This window comes from Corylus avellana, chromosome 11 (genome assembly GCF_965113065.1).
Source record: "Corylus avellana chromosome 11, dhCorAvel1.hap1.2, whole genome shotgun sequence".
NCBI classification, from domain to species: Eukaryota; Viridiplantae; Streptophyta; class Magnoliopsida; order Fagales; family Betulaceae; genus Corylus; species Corylus avellana.
The window spans coordinates 14,511,375-14,528,589 of record NC_142500.1 but is presented as its reverse complement, the minus strand read 5'-3'; the positions used below and the strand labels follow the sequence as shown (position 1 = coordinate 14,528,589).

Sequence of the window (17,215 nt, the reverse complement as noted above, 5' to 3'; positions counted from 1 at the left end):
AGTGAACCTACTTCATGTCCCGTAATTCTTTTTGTAGCGAACAAGGAAACAAATCATATATATCTAGTATTGAAATCACAGATTTAGTTACTGGGCAGACATTGAATTAAACATATCTTCGATTGTCTATTGAAAACATGACTGCAACATATGACAGCAACGAAAAAGAACAAACAACTGCTATTATTTTTTTTAATAGAATAACCATTTCACGTACTAAACGTAACCATATACTCCGCCCCAATGGCTAGGCCGGACGAGCCGGGGAGCCTTTCTTAAGTGGAGCCGGAGCTGGAGCATGATCACCTTGCGAAAGGGGAGGTGCAGGAGAAAAGACGGGTGCATCACAGTAGCTCCCAAGAATATTGCCTTCCTTAGGAGTAAAACCGATGGAAATGAGCAAGGCAGGCCAGCAATGATGGGTTATGAGAGAAATTGCACGGCAACAGTAGGGGCTAATATGGTGGGTATAGCCTTGGCGGAGGAAAATGATAATGTCACCTGAGCAGGATTTTACCTGCGTGAGTGCGTTGATGCAAGGCAAAACGCCTGTACTGTTTTCAGGCCTCGCTGCTGCAAGATTGTCTCTAGGCCTCATGGCCGGCAAATCCCTTGCTGCACTTATATTTGCCATTGCCAATAGGCATGCGATTAGGGGCATTAGCAAAAACACATTTTGGGAAGCCATGGAACCGATCTGTTGTAAGACAGAGGAGGAGCGATATGAAAAAATTCAGGGCTTGGAGTCAAATATGTAGGGGTATCATTACTATCATATATATAAGCCGAGTTTTGGCTTAGAGAATGCTTAGAATTACGACACGTGTTGTGAACTCATATGTTTTTGTGAGTGAACCGTTCCTTTTAGATAGTGCCTAGAATTGAGACACGTCGTGTTTTTGTAGTAAAATTTCATTTAGGTAAGACAATTAAAAGGCAACGCATTTAAAATGTATGGGTTTTATGAATTAGGATCCTCTCCAATTCATTTGAACGGAAGAATATCTTGTTAGTTATAGTGGAATGATATTTTTGTTCTCTTAAAAAGTGAAAAAAGACAAAAATACCTCTCCAGTTCATTTGAAATGGAGATGATCCAGGGTTTTATTTGCAATGCATTTAATTGTCTAATTAATGAAGAAAACAAAAGGTTCCTAAATTCTTTCCCTCATTTAATTTTTTTTTTTTTTTTTTTTTTTTTTTTTTATCTTCTCTTGGTTTTTGTTTATATATCGACAATTAAAACATAAAGGTTTATTTGTAATATATTTAATTGTCTTAATGAAAAAAATAAAAGGTTCCCAAATTTTCTTTTTTTCTCTCTATGTCTCTTTTTATCTTCTCTTGCTTTCTTTTTATATCCTCAATGTGAGACAATTAAAACGTAGGGGTTTTATTTAGAATGCATTTAATTGATGTCTTACAGAAAAAAAAAAATTAAAAATTAAAAAAAAAAAAATTGATGTCTTACAGATTCCCAAATTCTTTCTTTCTCTCTCTGTTTATTTTTCTTTTTTCTTCTCTTGCTTTCTATTTATATCTCAATGTTATTTTTGTAAATTTTACTCCTTATTTAGGAAAAAGACGAGAGTGAGAGAGATTCCAGTCATTGTTTCTTAATGAAAAAAAATATATACAATTTTTTTTTTTTTTTTTTAATCTTTATCATGTGGTTATCTTCTTCCATTTTTGTTCGTGTCCCTTATATATATATATATTATTTTTATTCAAATTGATTACTTCTCTTTTGCAAATTTTACATTGAATTCGAGAAATTTTACAATTAGAATGTAAGAGTTTTATTTGTAATATATTTAATTGTCTTAATGAAGAAAACAAAAAGTTACCAAATTTTTTCTTTCTCTCTCTATTTTTCTTTTAATCTTCTCTTGCATTTTGTTTATATCCTACAATTAAAACGTAGAGGTTTTATTTGGAATGTATTTAATTGATGTCATAGTTAAAAAAAAAAAAAAAAAAAAGGTTCTCAAATTCTCTTTCTGTATTTTTTTTTCTTCTCTTTCTTTTTATTTATATCTCAATGTTATTTTATAAATTTTACACTCAATTTAGAAAAAAAGACGAGAGAGAGAGAGAGAGAGAGAGAGAGAGTTTCCAATCATTATTTCTCAATGAAAAAAATATACCACAGTTTTTTTTTTTTTTTTTTTGGCTAGAACAGTTATTTTCAATTATATTAGTATTTTCATTTTTTCATTTTTTTTTTAATCTTCATCCTCTGGTTATGTTCTTCCATTTTCATTTTTGTCCCTTATATTTATGTTCTAATTTAAGTTAATAACTTTTTTAGTACCCGGGTTTGCAGTATTTTATTTTTCTCTTAGGTTTTCAAAACAGTCGAAAATGGTACTGACCTATGGGAAAAGACGAAATTGATACCTCCGTTTGATTCTATGTGAGAAAAATAACGATTTGTCACGTGTCACTCCCAAAATATGCAATGTGTCATAAAAATGAAAATTTAAAATTTAAAATAAAAAAAAAAATCTTAAAAAAAATTAAAATTACATGAGATGGCCGGCCACCCCCTTTTTGGCCCTTGGGGGTGGTGCCTTGGGGGTGGATGAGCTACCCCCAATAGCCAAAATGGGGGTGGCCAGCCACTCCCATTGATCAAAATGGGGTGTCCAACAACCCCATGCAATTTTCAATTTTTGGTTTAATTTTTTTTTTATTAATTATTTTTAGTTTTTATCACACATGGCATACTTTGGAAGTGACACGTGACAAATCGTTAATTTTTTCTCATGGAATCTAACAGAGGTATCAATTTCATCTTTTCTCATAGGTCAGGTATCATTTTAGACTGTTTTGGAAACCTAGGGAAAAAAAATAATAAACTGCAAACCCAGGGATTAAAAAAGTTATTAACCCTTATTTTTATTCAAATTGATTAGTTTTCTTCTCTAAATTTTATATTGAATTTGGGAAATGATAGTGAGAGATAGTTTCCTATCGTTATTTTTAGTTGACGATTTTTTAGTTTGCGCTGTTGTTCATTGAGTAATTCATTTTTCTGTTTACATGCTTAATGGAAGACATTGGTTTTCATTGGAATTGGGAAACGTATATGATAGAAAAAGATAATTTCTACTAATTTATATATTATTTTTTTATTCAAATTGATTATTTTTCTTTAGTAAATTTTACATTGAATTCAGGAAAATAATAGTGAGAGAGAGTTTCCTATGGCTATTTTTTGTACGTGGTATGACTTTTTTTATTACGTCGATTTTTTTTTTTTTTTTTTTTTTTTTTTTTTTTTTTTTTCAAGTAGTTCATGTTACGCTATATATGTTGTTATGTTATTTCATTCTTCATTTTTTTCCCTTATATTTTGTTCTAATTTATATATATTTTTTAATTTAAATTTATTTATTTTCTTTTGTAAATTTTACATTGAACTTAATAAAATGATAGTGAAAGAGAGTTTCCTATTGTCATTTTTGGGACTTTTTTAGATTATGTTGATTTTTTTTTTTTTAAAAAAAAAAAACTTTATTTGATAAGAATTTTGCCTAAACTACTGAATTTATTGGAGCTAGGAAAAATATAGAGAAATAGATATTTATTTCATGTGGTTTTGTTAATTTTTCATTTTTTTTTTCTGTTCTAATTTATATATTATTTTTCATTCAAATTTCTTAGTTTTCCTTTGTAAATTTAATTGACTTTGTTGTTTATTTTCTTTTTGAGAAATGATAAAGGTACAACTTTTTGGTACAAATTTAGCCCAACTTTTCTCTTATATGGTTATTTTTCTTTAAAAAAAAAAAAGAAAAAAAATTGAAGCAATAACATCCTATCTAGTCTTTTTTTATTTGGTATTTATTTTTTATATAGAAAAATGGTCTTTTTCTTCATAATAATGTCCTTTTTTAAAAATTAAAAAAAAAATGACCATTTTGATGAAGAAACATACCATTTATTTTTATATATAAAAAAAATACCAAATAAAAAAAGAGGCATGATAAAGGCCCAACTTTTCTCTTATTTTTTAGTTTTTTTTTTTTTAAAAATACAAATTGTATTTTTCTTCATAAAAATGGTAATTTTTTTTTAAATGGTCATTTTTATGAAGAAAAAGATCATTTTTTTTTTCCTAAAAAAAAATACCAAATAAAAAAGGGACCACATAGGATGTTATTGCTTGAGAATTTATTTTTTATTTTTTATTTTGTTTTTAAAAAAATGACACTGTACATAATGGAAAAGTTGAGCCAAAGTTGTGTCTTTATCATTTCTCATAAAAAAAAGGACCAAATATGATATTATTGCTTAAGAAATTTTTTTTTATTTTTTTTTTATTTTGTTTTTTAAAAAAATGACCACATAAGGGAAAAGTTGGGCCAAGGTTGTGCCAAAAAGTTGTGCCTTTATCATTTATCTTCTTTTTTGGTGTTCCAATATTCGTTCCATGATTTTTTATCTCTTTCTTTTAGGAAAGAGATAAAACTACTCATATGGGAATAAATATTTTAACATGTTTTAATTTATATGAATTAAGTTAAAATTAAGGGTCTTGTGTTTTAACTCATTCCAGGTTTTCTTCTTGCAGTTTTCTTTTTTCTTTACACTTCTTTCCATTTTAAATTACACATATGAAAATTTTTTAGCATGTTTTAATTTATATGGATTAAAACTAAAAATATATATCGTTCTTATGATAGTATATTTTTAAACCCCTAAATTACCATGCTATTTGACAAGCCCCTCAAAATTCAAAATCTCCCAATTTGAATCCCTAAACTTTCAATTGCAGTCAATTTGAACCCCTTCGTTAGATTTAGCCGTTAACTTTTAATGACAATACCTAAAAAGACCAAAATATCCTTGATTTTTCTTTAAAAAAAGAAAAAGAAAAAAAAAAGCCAAATAACCCTTGGAATTAAGGGTAAAATTTGAAATTTTATAAAAAAGTCAAGGGTATAAACGTCATTGTCTCATTTGTAGCGTTTAAAATTTGATGGAGGGGGTTCAAATTGACTGCAATTGAAAGTTCGGAAGTTCAAATGGAGAGGTTTTGAAGTTTGGGGGCTTGTCAAATCGCGTGGTAATTCAGGGGCTTAAAGTGAAGTTATCCTTTTATTTTTTATTTATTATTATTATTATTATTATTGAAATAGGAGTGCTAGATTTTTTTACATAACTTTTTTAACCTATAATAAAAAGTATGGAAAACTACAAAATTAGTTCTTGTGGTTTGTTAACAATTAGCTACTTGTGGTATCAAAATGAACTCAAAGGTCCGTGAGCTATGCCGAAAAAATAATTTAGTTCCTACAGTTAAATTTTGTCTACTAATTTAACAGATTTTGTTAGTGTGACACTGACTTAAATCAGACAACACTCACAATTTTATTGGCTCTAACGTTTCACCCTATCAAAATCTGTTAAGTCAATGAGCAAAATTTGACTGTCTGGACTAAATTATATTTTGGCATATCTCATGGATCTTTGAATTCATTTTGATATAACGGGGAGTTAATTGCAAATCAGGTAAACCACAAGGACTAATTTTTCATTTTCCCTTAAAAAATATGATGGAGATGTGTTTTAAGTTTTGAAATTAAATTATAATGAATAATTTCGCGCATTACGCGGGTTATGAGGTAGCATATATAATAGCCGAATCTTTAAGAGAGTTGGCCTAAAATTGTGACAAGTGACATATTTAAAATTGAATTGAGGCTTTAACTTGGGATCACATTTAATTATTATTATTATTATTATTATTTTTTGAATGGAATCGAGTGATATATAAATCAAAACAATTTAAGCACAACGCTCTATAGAAATAATGTCTAAAATGCAATTAGGAACTTCTTCAATACAGCCTTGTTCCACACTACGAGATAATGCTTCTCGCCAGGTGATAAGTTGCACCATTGAGATGTCGTCTAATATGGCTTACCTTCCAGTTTTGCAGACAATTAAGCAATTCTCGAGCCTCCTCAATAAGATGACCGTAACAGCTCTAATTTCTCCTATCTTTATTGAGAGCCTGCACCACTTGGAGGGCGTCACCCTCAAGAACCACCCTATGAAAGAGTAATGCTACAAGTCCCTCTTGTGTCTCTTTTGAGTCCCTCAGAGAATGATATGACTATTAAAATTACCATTGAGCTTGTGATTGATTATTACTAGATTTTGATCAAATAGTGATTTTAATAGCCACTGCATTCTTGGAGGGACTCAAGAGAAATACAACAGGGACATCTAAAATTACTCCCTGTGAAAATTCAAATCCCAACTCAGCTTAATGGCCCTTAAATTTATGACAAGTAGCATGTTATGACTGTATTTTGTTGTTTAATTAACATTATTCATTAAATTCAAACAACTCAACAGTTGTTTGAATTTAATGAATTCTTTCTATTACCTTCTTAAAAAAGTTTCTTTTTTTTTCATTATTATTCTTATTTATATTTTTTTACTTATAATGAAAAATCTGATCTAGTCATATATATTCATATAATGGCCGAAACCTTCCTTAGAGTGGCCTAAAATTGTGACATGTGGCTTAAACCCATAATTTTTAGTGAATGAATCAAATTTTTATTATTTTGAGATTTATTTCAAAAATATTCCTAATACAAATTTCATTAAGTGAAGAGATTGAATGTATCGATTGGGGTGAGAAGTGGATCCCAAAACCAACTACCTACTCTGTACAATCCCATCCCCACACACTCGATCGGGATTCGATGATTAGAACCCTCATTGATCCCGACACCCGATGGTGGAACCTGAATTTACTTCGAGAAAATTTCACACAAGAGGAGGTAAATTTAATTCAAACTGTACCGATTGGGGGTATTTCTCAACAAGATGTGCAAATTAATTAGAAGGGCACAACATCGGGAATCTTCTCAGTTAGGAGTGCATACCACTTGGCAAAGGAGATTATTATGGGATCTAGGGAGGAGAGTTCCAGCCGGCATAGAGATAGTACCATTTGGCATGGTATATGGGGTTCAAAACTTGCTAATGCGAGTAAGAATTTCATGTGGCAAGCTTGTCACGACCTATTGCTGACACTAGACAATCTAGTTCGAAAGAAAATTGCTATTGATCCCATGTGTCCAATCTGTGGGCATGAAGCTGAAACTACTTTCCATGTCCTATAGGCTTGTTCATCTGCAATGGATGTCTGGAGTGGGGGATTACGGATCTTTTAGAAATTTATTCTACAATCGAATGATTTTATGTTGTTGGCGGAAGGGATATATCAGAAAAGTGAGCAAGAAGAATTCTCTATTTTTGTGGAAACCACGAGGAAAATTTGGTTTCACAGAAATAGGTGGACCCATGAAAGTCTTTTCACTCCCCCAAATGACGTGGGCAAGATGGCAACTATTGCTGTGGAGGAGTTTACGCGGTATAATAGAAAGAAGCCTATGGAAGAAACCCACAGTGAACTGGTGATTCAGAAGTGGACGAGGCCCCCCCAAGGATGGTACAAAATCAATTTTGATGTAGTCATTGATGCCAAAAATTGTATGATGGGAGTGGGTTTAATCCTTCGAGATTTTGAGGGCAAGGCAATTGCAGCATGGAGCTTCACACGTAAGGGATGTTTAGATCCAACTACTGCTGAGGCGATGGTCTTGGTCCATGCAGCCTAATTCTGCAACAACCTAGAGGTAAGCAATGTCATTCTAGAAGGCGATGCACAGACAATTATCATGGCGCTACGCAATGAGGAGCGGAATGGGAGTAGGTATGGTCAACTTATAGAGGATGCTAAATTGATTTTGAATTCTCTATCCAATTGGAAGCCTAACCATGTACGATAAAATATAAATGGTGTAACCCATATATTAGCAAAGTTAGCTACTACAAGTGTCATAGATTACATTTGGAGGGATGAGATACCTGTTTGTATCTGTGATATTGTTCGAGCAGAGTGATAAGCGTCGAATGTTGCACATTCAAGCTCCATAATTTACGTATATTAATTCCTTAGCATTGTTATTTGTTTGATTTTGTTTTGTTTGTGTGTTTCAGATCTTATTTGACAAACTAATGAAAATTGGGCTTAAAAGGGCAAAAAGCTGAGCATTCTGGATTTAGGATCGAGCGCAGCATTCCTGGGATCGAGCGCACCTGCGCTCGAGTGTCTGCGGCCAGGGATCGAGCGCATGCATGTGCTCGTGCGCACAACAGTTAAGCTCGAGCGCACAAGACCTCGGATCAAGCGTACTCGGGCGTGTACTGCACGACAGTAATCCTTTTACAGCATGAATTTGGTTTTTAGTCTCCCAATTGGACTGGGAGACTGACTTCCGATTTTTTGAGGATTTCTAGGGTTTTTAGGGTTTTCCTAATCCCTATAAATAGGGCTCTAAACACTGTAAACAGATACACCGCTTTCTAGAGCTAGAAATCAGAAATTTGTCTTTGGAGCTTAAAAGATCATGAGCTGCTAGACCCCTTCGTGGGGTGTTGATGTAACCCTATCCAAGAATTTGTTCTTGAATTTGTATTTAATTTCTAGATTTTCAATTTTATGCATGTTGATTGTATAACTATGAGGATTACTACAATTGATTTCTGTTCTTCATATTAAATGCAATTATTCTTAAATTCCAAAATCATTATTTGTGAAATTCTTCTCTTGTCTTAGAAAGTATTTTACTTTTATTGATCTCAAATCATTCTTGTTTTCTGTGATTATGAGAATGATGGTTATACAATGGGTTTAATTGACATATGATCAATAGGATTTGATAGGCCATGCATAGGGAATAAGGATTGTACTACACCTTAGTTTAGTGTAATTTAGGTAAACAATCCGTGCCAACTGAAGATGGGTTACACTTATTCATTGATTATATGTATCATGTTAAAGAATTTGATAATTTATACCTAGGGAAGACGGGTCGTACCACATTTTAGTGGTTAGGTGGACGATCCGTGCCAACCGAAGATAGATTATACTTATTCTTTAATAAGGTGGTTTCTTCTTTATTTATAACATGCATAGAATGAATTTCTGGGATTAATTATGATTAACCATTGTTGTGCGGATAGAGGTGAAGTCAATATCCTACACTCTCTCTCTTATTTTAAATCTCTTTTATTTTCATGCACTTTAGTTTTAAAGAAAATCAAATCAAATATCTTTTTAATTAAGTTAATTTTAATCTTTCGAATTTTGATAATAAAATCCCTGCAGTCCTTGAGGTTCGACACCCCCTTTATAAGCGTATCCTACAAAGATTCGTCCTATTGCGAGTGGTTATTTTTATTATTGATATTTTTGGACACAAAAATACCACATCACAGACCATATTGCTTCAGCTTGATCTTGATTAATGAAGACATGATGTTATTTTTCAAAAAAAAAAAAGAAGAGATTGAATGTAAAACAATTATGGTCTCACAATTTACTTCTCTCCAAAACTATAGGGAGACAATTTAAATTTTTTAAACATAGTACACTAATTACCCATAATCGGCCATATAGGTATTTAATGCATTAATTCTAAAAAAATTATATTCTTATACGTATTCACATCATTAAGGGTTCATATCACATCATAACCCTTAGATTTTCCATCTAAGCATACTATTATGACAACGATAATACAAAATTTAAAAAACTCTTTAGAATGTTATGCCCCACGCGCCTAATGCTAGCTACAACGGCCTCCAATTGATTAATTATTATTGTTATTATTATTATTAATTTTTCTAATTCTACCTCAATATTTCAAAACCCAATGATAAAATGAGACAAGACAAAACCCTAATTAACCTAGTTTCTCACCTAACCGTTCACCACTAGCCCCCTCTCCTTTCTTATTATTTCTAGCAAAACACGCATAAACCTTAGACCCTAGAGCAAAATTCAGCTGGCTGTTCTCTCAAAAATACTCACTTTCTCTTGAAAAATCATCTCACTTTCTATTAATGCTTTAATAATCATTTTGTGCTATATATATATATATTCATGTAATATTATTTTAGTATGTCTTTTTATTGAATGATAAATTCTTTTACACGTCTTTTTAAAATTACAATGAAGAGGGTTATAGGCTAGTTAATTATAATTACCAAATTAATTTCATTGTTTTGGTCAGTAATAATTAATTCAATAGATGGCCTTTACATCTACCGTAACGCTAAACTTGTTGAAATTCCAATTCTCATACACCACTTGGCTTTCCTACCTCATAATTCTTTTAGACTTCCTCATGCAAAAGCTAGCTTTTCCTATATATACTGAAGTTATCGATGCACCTTCTGAGTACCATTCTTCTCACGTCTCATGGCCTTTTCTTTGAAGCTCTTCCTCACACTCCTCCTAGCATGGAGCACTGTGGCCGACATGGTGGCGGCAGAGCTACTAAGCTCCGGCTCGACACTCAAAGCTCGGTTAAAGTTGGACGGCGGCAAGTCGAACTGCTGGGAGTCGTTGATGGAGCTTTAGTGGTGCACCGGCGAGATCATCATGTTCTTCCTCAACGGCAAGACCTATCTCTACCTCAACTGCTGCCGTGCCATTTGGATTATAGAGCACGAGTGCTGGCCTGACATGCTTGTCTCCCTCGGCTTTACCGATGAAGAAGACGATATTCTCAGCATCTACTGTGATGCTGCTGATCATGATGACACCACCCATGCACCCATCGCCAGCGCCACCACCATATGGTCGGGGTGGCGCCATTGACAACTTTTCTATGAAGTTGGCTCCATAGTTCCCACTACTATAACTTTGATACCTATAATTAAAATTAAAATAGCCATGTTTATGGTTTGGGGCCTTTGGACGTTATAATATTAAATGTGAGATTTTTTTTTTTTTTTTTTTGTAATTAAGTTGAATGTGAGTTTTTTAATTAAGTTGTTTGTGAAGGATGCTTGCAGCTTTTATCGATCTATCAGATATCACATATAGTGATCGATCAGTCCGTAATATTTCTTAATGGACTTTCAACTCGGTCATGATGACTAAATTACTAAAATTTATTTTTTATTTTTTAAAAAAGATCTAAATTTATAGCTAAGTCGATATATATATCCACAAGTTTGTTTTTTACTTTTTATTTATTAATGTCATTAAAAAATTATATGAGAAACACATGCATTCTATTAAAAAAAAAAGAGAAATGCTAGAATTTAATAAAAACTCTACATTTTGCCTATAAAAGTCCAAGTGGCAAGATGACACATCATATTTTTAGTGGGGGAAAAAAGACAGTAAAAAGAAGATGTGGCATCTTGCCAGATTTTTATGGGTAAAATATGAAGTTTTTATTAGATTCTATCATATCTCTTAAAAATATATATATATTTCTCTAAATGACACAATATACTTTTAAAAGAATTTTATACAATTCAGGTCGTAAGAAATTTCTGTCCATAAAAAACATGTGCTCAAAGAATTCATAGCACTTTTAAATACTAAGTTGGAGGAATTTTCTTATATTTTCAATTTGTACAAAAAATTTCTCCATAAAAAAAAAAAAAACATGTATTTCTAGTATGTACAAAAAAATAATTAAAAAAAAAAAACGTGAAATAATCTAAAATGCTGCAACTTACCAGTTACCACGGTTTCATTGACTCTTAATTAATCTGAACATCCAAATCAACCATCAACTGTATTTATAACGTCCATTACGTTGCGCATGTCCGTTTCTTTCCAAGTAGGCTCGTTTTAGGTATTAGGAAACAAATAGGGAAAATCGTCAGGCAAAAGTCATCTGGCCTATTAGCTCAGTTGGTTAGAGCGTCGTGCTAATAACGCGAAGGTCGCAGGTTCGAGACCTGCATGGGCCAAATTTGTTTTGCTTTTGCGTTTGGGACCTTTGGCCGGGTTGACTCTACGACTCTACCCATTACTCCTTTCTCATTAGCGAGCTTAATAAAGTAATTTAACATACATATAATGATAATAATAAGATAGAAGGAATATATATATATATATATATATATATATATATTTGCGGGACCCTTTTCATCCTCGGACCTAACACCTAAGTTGCTTGAACTCTCTTTCCCACAGCAAAAAGAATTATTAGATTAAAGGGGAAGGCAAAACTTTCAAAGCATGTAACTATCAATCACTTAACAACTCTATTGTTGTTGATTCATTTGGTTAACTATATACATATGCTAATTTCTTAATGTAGTTTCTTGCATCATGTAGGTCAAGGAATTTTGTCTTTATCGCCAACAAATCTATACTCATCAAACCAATAATAATAAGAATAATGAATGCATGCTAGACATCACCTCACTCCATTACTCTTCATTGTCCCAATGCCTAAGTGGTATGATCAAAGACGAATTTAGGGGGGACCGGCAGTGGCCTTGGTCACCCCTAAATTACAAGAAAAAAAAAATTAAGGCAAAAAAAAAAAAAATTAAGGTAAAAAAATAATAATTTATGGTATTTTTTTGCCAATTGATCCCTTCTCAAAATTTGTTTGGCCTTGAGTCCCCCCAAATTCAAAGCTGACTCTATCCCAGTATGATCCTTTCGAGTTTCCAACTAAACAAGACCACACTCGCCACCTAAGCTTTGGGGGAGACAGAGTGATGAATAAAATTACGCTAACAATCTATCATTCATTATATGTAGGTTAAGAAAATCACATTATTATTTATCACATTCATGTCACATCTGTTGACATGACATGCTTGAAATGACTTACAATGATAACCGCTTAAGAGCACTAGCAACAGACGCCCTATAACTCATTTATTCCCTATATATAAGAAAAATTTAAAAAAAAAATCACAAAAAGTCACTTGCAACAGTTTCCCTAAACATTGGGAATGCTACAATGCTATACATTATTTTAATATAAATATTTTCCGTTTCTCTCTTCTTTCATCTTTTTGCCTTTTATTGGGGACTGTGTTGGAATTTTGTAAAAAATTGGAGGATGTATGAAACTTGTATTTTGTAAAAAAATAATATTTTAATAGTATTTTGTGAAGTATACTTGAATAGGACTATTTAAAACACGCCAATCAATTCCAAACGAAACTCCGAAAACTAGAAGTTTTATTAATATGTAAGAGGAGCATATATATATATATATATATAACAATATGATCCTTCCAATTCTCATCACATAAAAGAATCCGTGAGATGAATCACATTATTTTAAGAAGTTTGATTTCCTTCCAACGGGACTCCACGCAATAAGAATCGTTATTCTGTGCATACACCCCACATTTGAAGTAATGAAATTTCCCCCCACGGCCAGGCGCCGTATGCTTAAGAACTCCATCGATATAGACTGCAGTTTCAAACATATTCAGTGGGGTCAATTAATTTCACACTTTGCTCGAAGTAATTATTTTTCATAAGCTTATATATTTCACGAACGAAAAAAAAAAAAAAAAAATCCCTTCTTCAAACTTGTTGCTTTTTCTTAGAATGCTAGGATTGAAGATGTCAACATTTGTTGATTCCTACAAATATTAAGGCTTGGGAAAACACAAGGGAAACCTCTCTGAAATTTTTATTAAAAATCAATTAACTTTGTTTGCTTGATGCCTACAAAGTATTATATAGAGCCTATATTAATTGGTGTTTCCTTCTAATTAAAAGGATTTATTATCTTTTCTAAAAAATTTAGCTTACCTTCTTTCATACATTTTTCATCTTTTGTGTGCGTTTGAGATTGCGATTTCGGAAGAATAATTTACGTTTTTAAAAGATATAACAAAACGTAAGGCGTTTGGCATTGTGATTTAAAAAGCCCTTAATCTAAAATAGGAAAAACATCTGTGATTTCTATAAGCAGGTTATGAGGTGCTTATTTGAAAAGGCACGAATTTAAACCAAAATCACAATTTCATAAACAAATATTTGATAAAAAATATATATATATACTTTTTAACATGTTTTACTAAACGCGTTTGCGATTTTAAAAAGTAGCAATTTCAAAAATACAATTTTTAAAATCTCACTCAGGGCCTGTTTGGGTTTGCGTTTTAGAGGCTTAAAAGTGCTCTTAACACTAAAAAAATCCGTTTAAATAAAAAAGTATTTGTTTGGTAAAAAAATTAAAAGCGCTTTTAAGGGTTCAAAAAGCCTAAAAATGGCCAAAATGCATTTTTGGCAAAAACTTAAAAATGAAGTTTTTGCCTCAAAGCTCTTTTTGACTTAAAAACTTTATTTCTCAAACTTAATCTCAAATGGGTTCTTGTTGTAACTTAGTACATACCAATTCGTCAGAATTAGTGCAGACAAATAATTTTTTAAAGAAAACAACTCGAAAACACAACTTATCTTTTTGTTTTAACATGTCTCTCAAAATATTTATTTCCTAACCGAAAAGAAGAGAGGCAATTACACTGGCAACAATGCCCTACGTTGTCTTACACTATTCTGCCACAATCTTGCACACAAAATCAAGAACTTTTTCTTGAAATTTTGAAGTCTTTCCAACGAGACTCCATGCAATAGGAGTCATCATCTTGGGCATAGACGCCACATTTGAAGGCGTGAGATGTGCCCTCACGACCTGGTGCCTCCAATTTGAGATGCCCATCAATGTAATTTTGTAAACCTTCACCTTTGTGGCATCAACATCATGGATAACATTTAGACGAAACCATCTATTATAGATGTGTGGGACTAGAACAGGACCCCTATAGTAAGTACATGAGTGAACCATTGTACACTCTAAGCATTAGTGTGGTAGCACGAGGATGACTTGCTCCGAATACTTGCATAATGCACACGCCCGATGTTCCATCCGGCACGTATCCGTATCCCTGGAATTGCCAAACCCCCGACGAATAATTGTAACCCTGAGAAAACAATTAGCATAAATAATGTTATATATACGATCTAGTCCATATATAAGCATGTAAGAGATTTTAGCTCTAATGCTCTGTCTGTTTCAACGTAAAATGTTTTTTCATAGAAAAATATTTTCAATGAAAATCAACCGACGAGTTTTGGCAACCTCCGGTGAACTCTAGCAGTTGTCCGGCAGTTTGAGAAGGAAAAACTCACTATTTTTTTAAGCTAAAAAAGCTTTTTTGGCTAAATCGAAAATATTTTTGGTTTGACTACTATTTATGGTGGCACCGAACACCAAAAATTATGAAGAACATTTTTCAAAAGATATTTCACGCCAACACAAACAGAGCCTAAGATTTTGGTGTCGGTCTTACTTGTATGGCAATCTCAGTACGAGGTTTGGTTTGGCTGGTAGGAGTGTGAGGTTTGTCCGTGGAGTAAACCCAACATTTGTGAACTCCATTGATGAAACTATAACGTTGGTCTTCAGGCACATCGTAGGGCTTCTGAATGTGATAGTAGGAGTGGTTTAGAGGGAGGGAAAGGAACCCTTGTGTAGGATCAACAGGTTCCAAAGACAAGGCTTTGTGAATCAGGTGGAGATGAAGAAAGCTCAAGCAGAAAAAGGCTAGAGATTGAAAGAAAGAAGCCATTCTTTTTGATCAAGCAAGAACACTGAGAAATGTTATGGTGGGATATATTCAAGTTCTTGAGCCATGGAAATGCCCTAAAGGAGATTCCTCCAAAGGAAATATTCCGAACAATCAAGAACAGACATTGTAGTTATTTTAGTTTTATCATGAATTAAAAACACAGTTAGAGGAGAGAATCCAAAACAAATGAGACATGGAATTTGATATCTACAGGAGTAGGTGAAATTGATGCTATACAGCATAGAGACAACAAAAAGAGAGACATAACCAAACAGGGACAACGAAATTTCATATGTTTACTCCCACAAACTTCCAAGACACACAATTTTTTTTAACGGAAATATGGTCATATGTGCACAAAAATACGTCAGAACTGACATCTCAATGTGGCATGGCCAACCGGTCCGGTTAGATTTGTTAAAAATTAAAAAATTAAAAAAAAAAAATTAAAAAAATTGTCCATGAAGAAGAAAAAACACAAAAACCGATGAAAAAAACAGTGGGAAGAAGAAAAGTACAAAAACGAAAAGATCGTTGAAGGAAATAGGTATGCTTGTAAGGTACTATCAAGGGTGATGGTTCAGCGGCTTGAAGGTAATTCTCATGGGATTAGGTAAATATTAAGCTATGGGTCCGACTCTCGTAATGGAAATCCTCATGTGTGATTAGTGTACGACATTTTGGGTTTCACTAATGTTTTTATGGGGTTGTGTGACGCTATTACTCAACTAGGCTTGAGGAAGCGTTTACGGCTTACTGTTTATGCCCTTCCTATCATTTATTCCCAACGGACAAGTGCTATTATAGTCATACCCAAGTATAGTAGCCCCTCACATCCGACAAACTAGCCAAAAGATTGCGGAGGAGCTACAATGCTCAACAACTTTGTTGAACACTATAGCTCAACAATTTATAATTTTATTAATAAAAAAATAATTTCATCATCTTTCCTCTAATTAAAAATCATTTAAACTTCTATCTCCTTGCTCATAGAACTACATAAAGAATTAAAAATAATAAAATAATAAATTTTAAATAAACTATTAAAAGTTGCTAGTTAAAATGCTAAGCCGGATGTAGGTACTTTCAAAAATCTATAGCTAAAATAGGAGAAAAAAAAAAAGGTGATATTTTGGCTAAATTTAGCTAAACTTTTGCTGAGCCGAATGTGAATACTAAGAGATTATAGTTAGCTAGGTAGAGTAGCCACCCTGGTTTGTCTCCTCCTTTTTTTGATTGATTTCTTGTCACTCAAATGTGTCCTTTACAACTGAAGCTTCCATTTAATCGTTAATGTGCATTCAAAATCTTATCATTTTTTGGAAATTTTCTCTCATAAAAAATTGGATATGCATAGTGCTAGAATCTTACCATCAAACATGAAGAAAAGCATGCTGGCTTCTTACCCGATAAATTGGTTGGGAATTGATAGAGATGGAAAAGCTTATAGACATTTTTAACATTATCTTTGTAAATTGAATCATCCAAACTCAGAAGTGAAAAGCTTACATAATTGTAAGCATTTTTAATCTTATCTTTATAAAGAAGAGCTTTCCATCCGTATTAGGAGCTAATTTGTCACTTGTTGGTCTCTAATTTGTCCGAAATAAAGTACTTAATCATTGTCAATGATGATAATTATTCTACAATTAAATACGACGGCGGCATGATCTAGTAAATCATCTACATACAAAAAAGACTCCACACACACACACATATATATATATAATGTCTTTGTTGCCAAAGTCAACCTATTACAAAA

General features: G+C 32.5%; 1 protein-coding gene, 1 non-coding gene and 1 pseudogene across 3 annotated transcripts; 1 reads left to right on the top strand and 2 right to left on the bottom strand.

The window, feature by feature from the left end:
- Positions 1 to 247: 247 nt before the first annotated feature.
- On the bottom strand, positions 248 to 634 carry LOC132164943 (egg cell-secreted protein 1.4-like). The gene has a single exon (XM_059575463.1). The coding sequence runs from the start codon at positions 632 to 634 to the stop codon at positions 248 to 250; it is 387 nt and encodes a 128-aa protein (XP_059431446.1).
- An 11,103-nt stretch (positions 635 to 11,737) lies between these two features.
- TRNAI-AAU (transfer RNA isoleucine (anticodon AAU)) lies at positions 11,738 to 11,811 on the top strand. The gene has a single exon. It is a non-coding gene; the product is annotated as a tRNA-Ile (tRNA).
- A 2,531-nt stretch (positions 11,812 to 14,342) lies between these two features.
- Positions 14,343 to 15,584, bottom strand: LOC132166748 (citrate-binding protein-like; annotated as a pseudogene). The gene is made up of 2 exons (XR_015909502.1): positions 15,175 to 15,584; positions 14,343 to 14,805 (listed from the first exon to the last, which is right to left on the bottom strand). The product of XR_015909502.1 is annotated as a citrate-binding protein-like (transcript).
- Positions 15,585 to 17,215: the final 1,631 nt, after the last annotated feature.

What these genes read in the sequence shown, in the direction of transcription:
- LOC132164943 (XM_059575463.1), bottom strand. Translation starts at nt 634, where the DNA reads ATGGCAAATATAAGTGCAGCAAGGGATTTGCCGGCCATGAGGCCTAGA.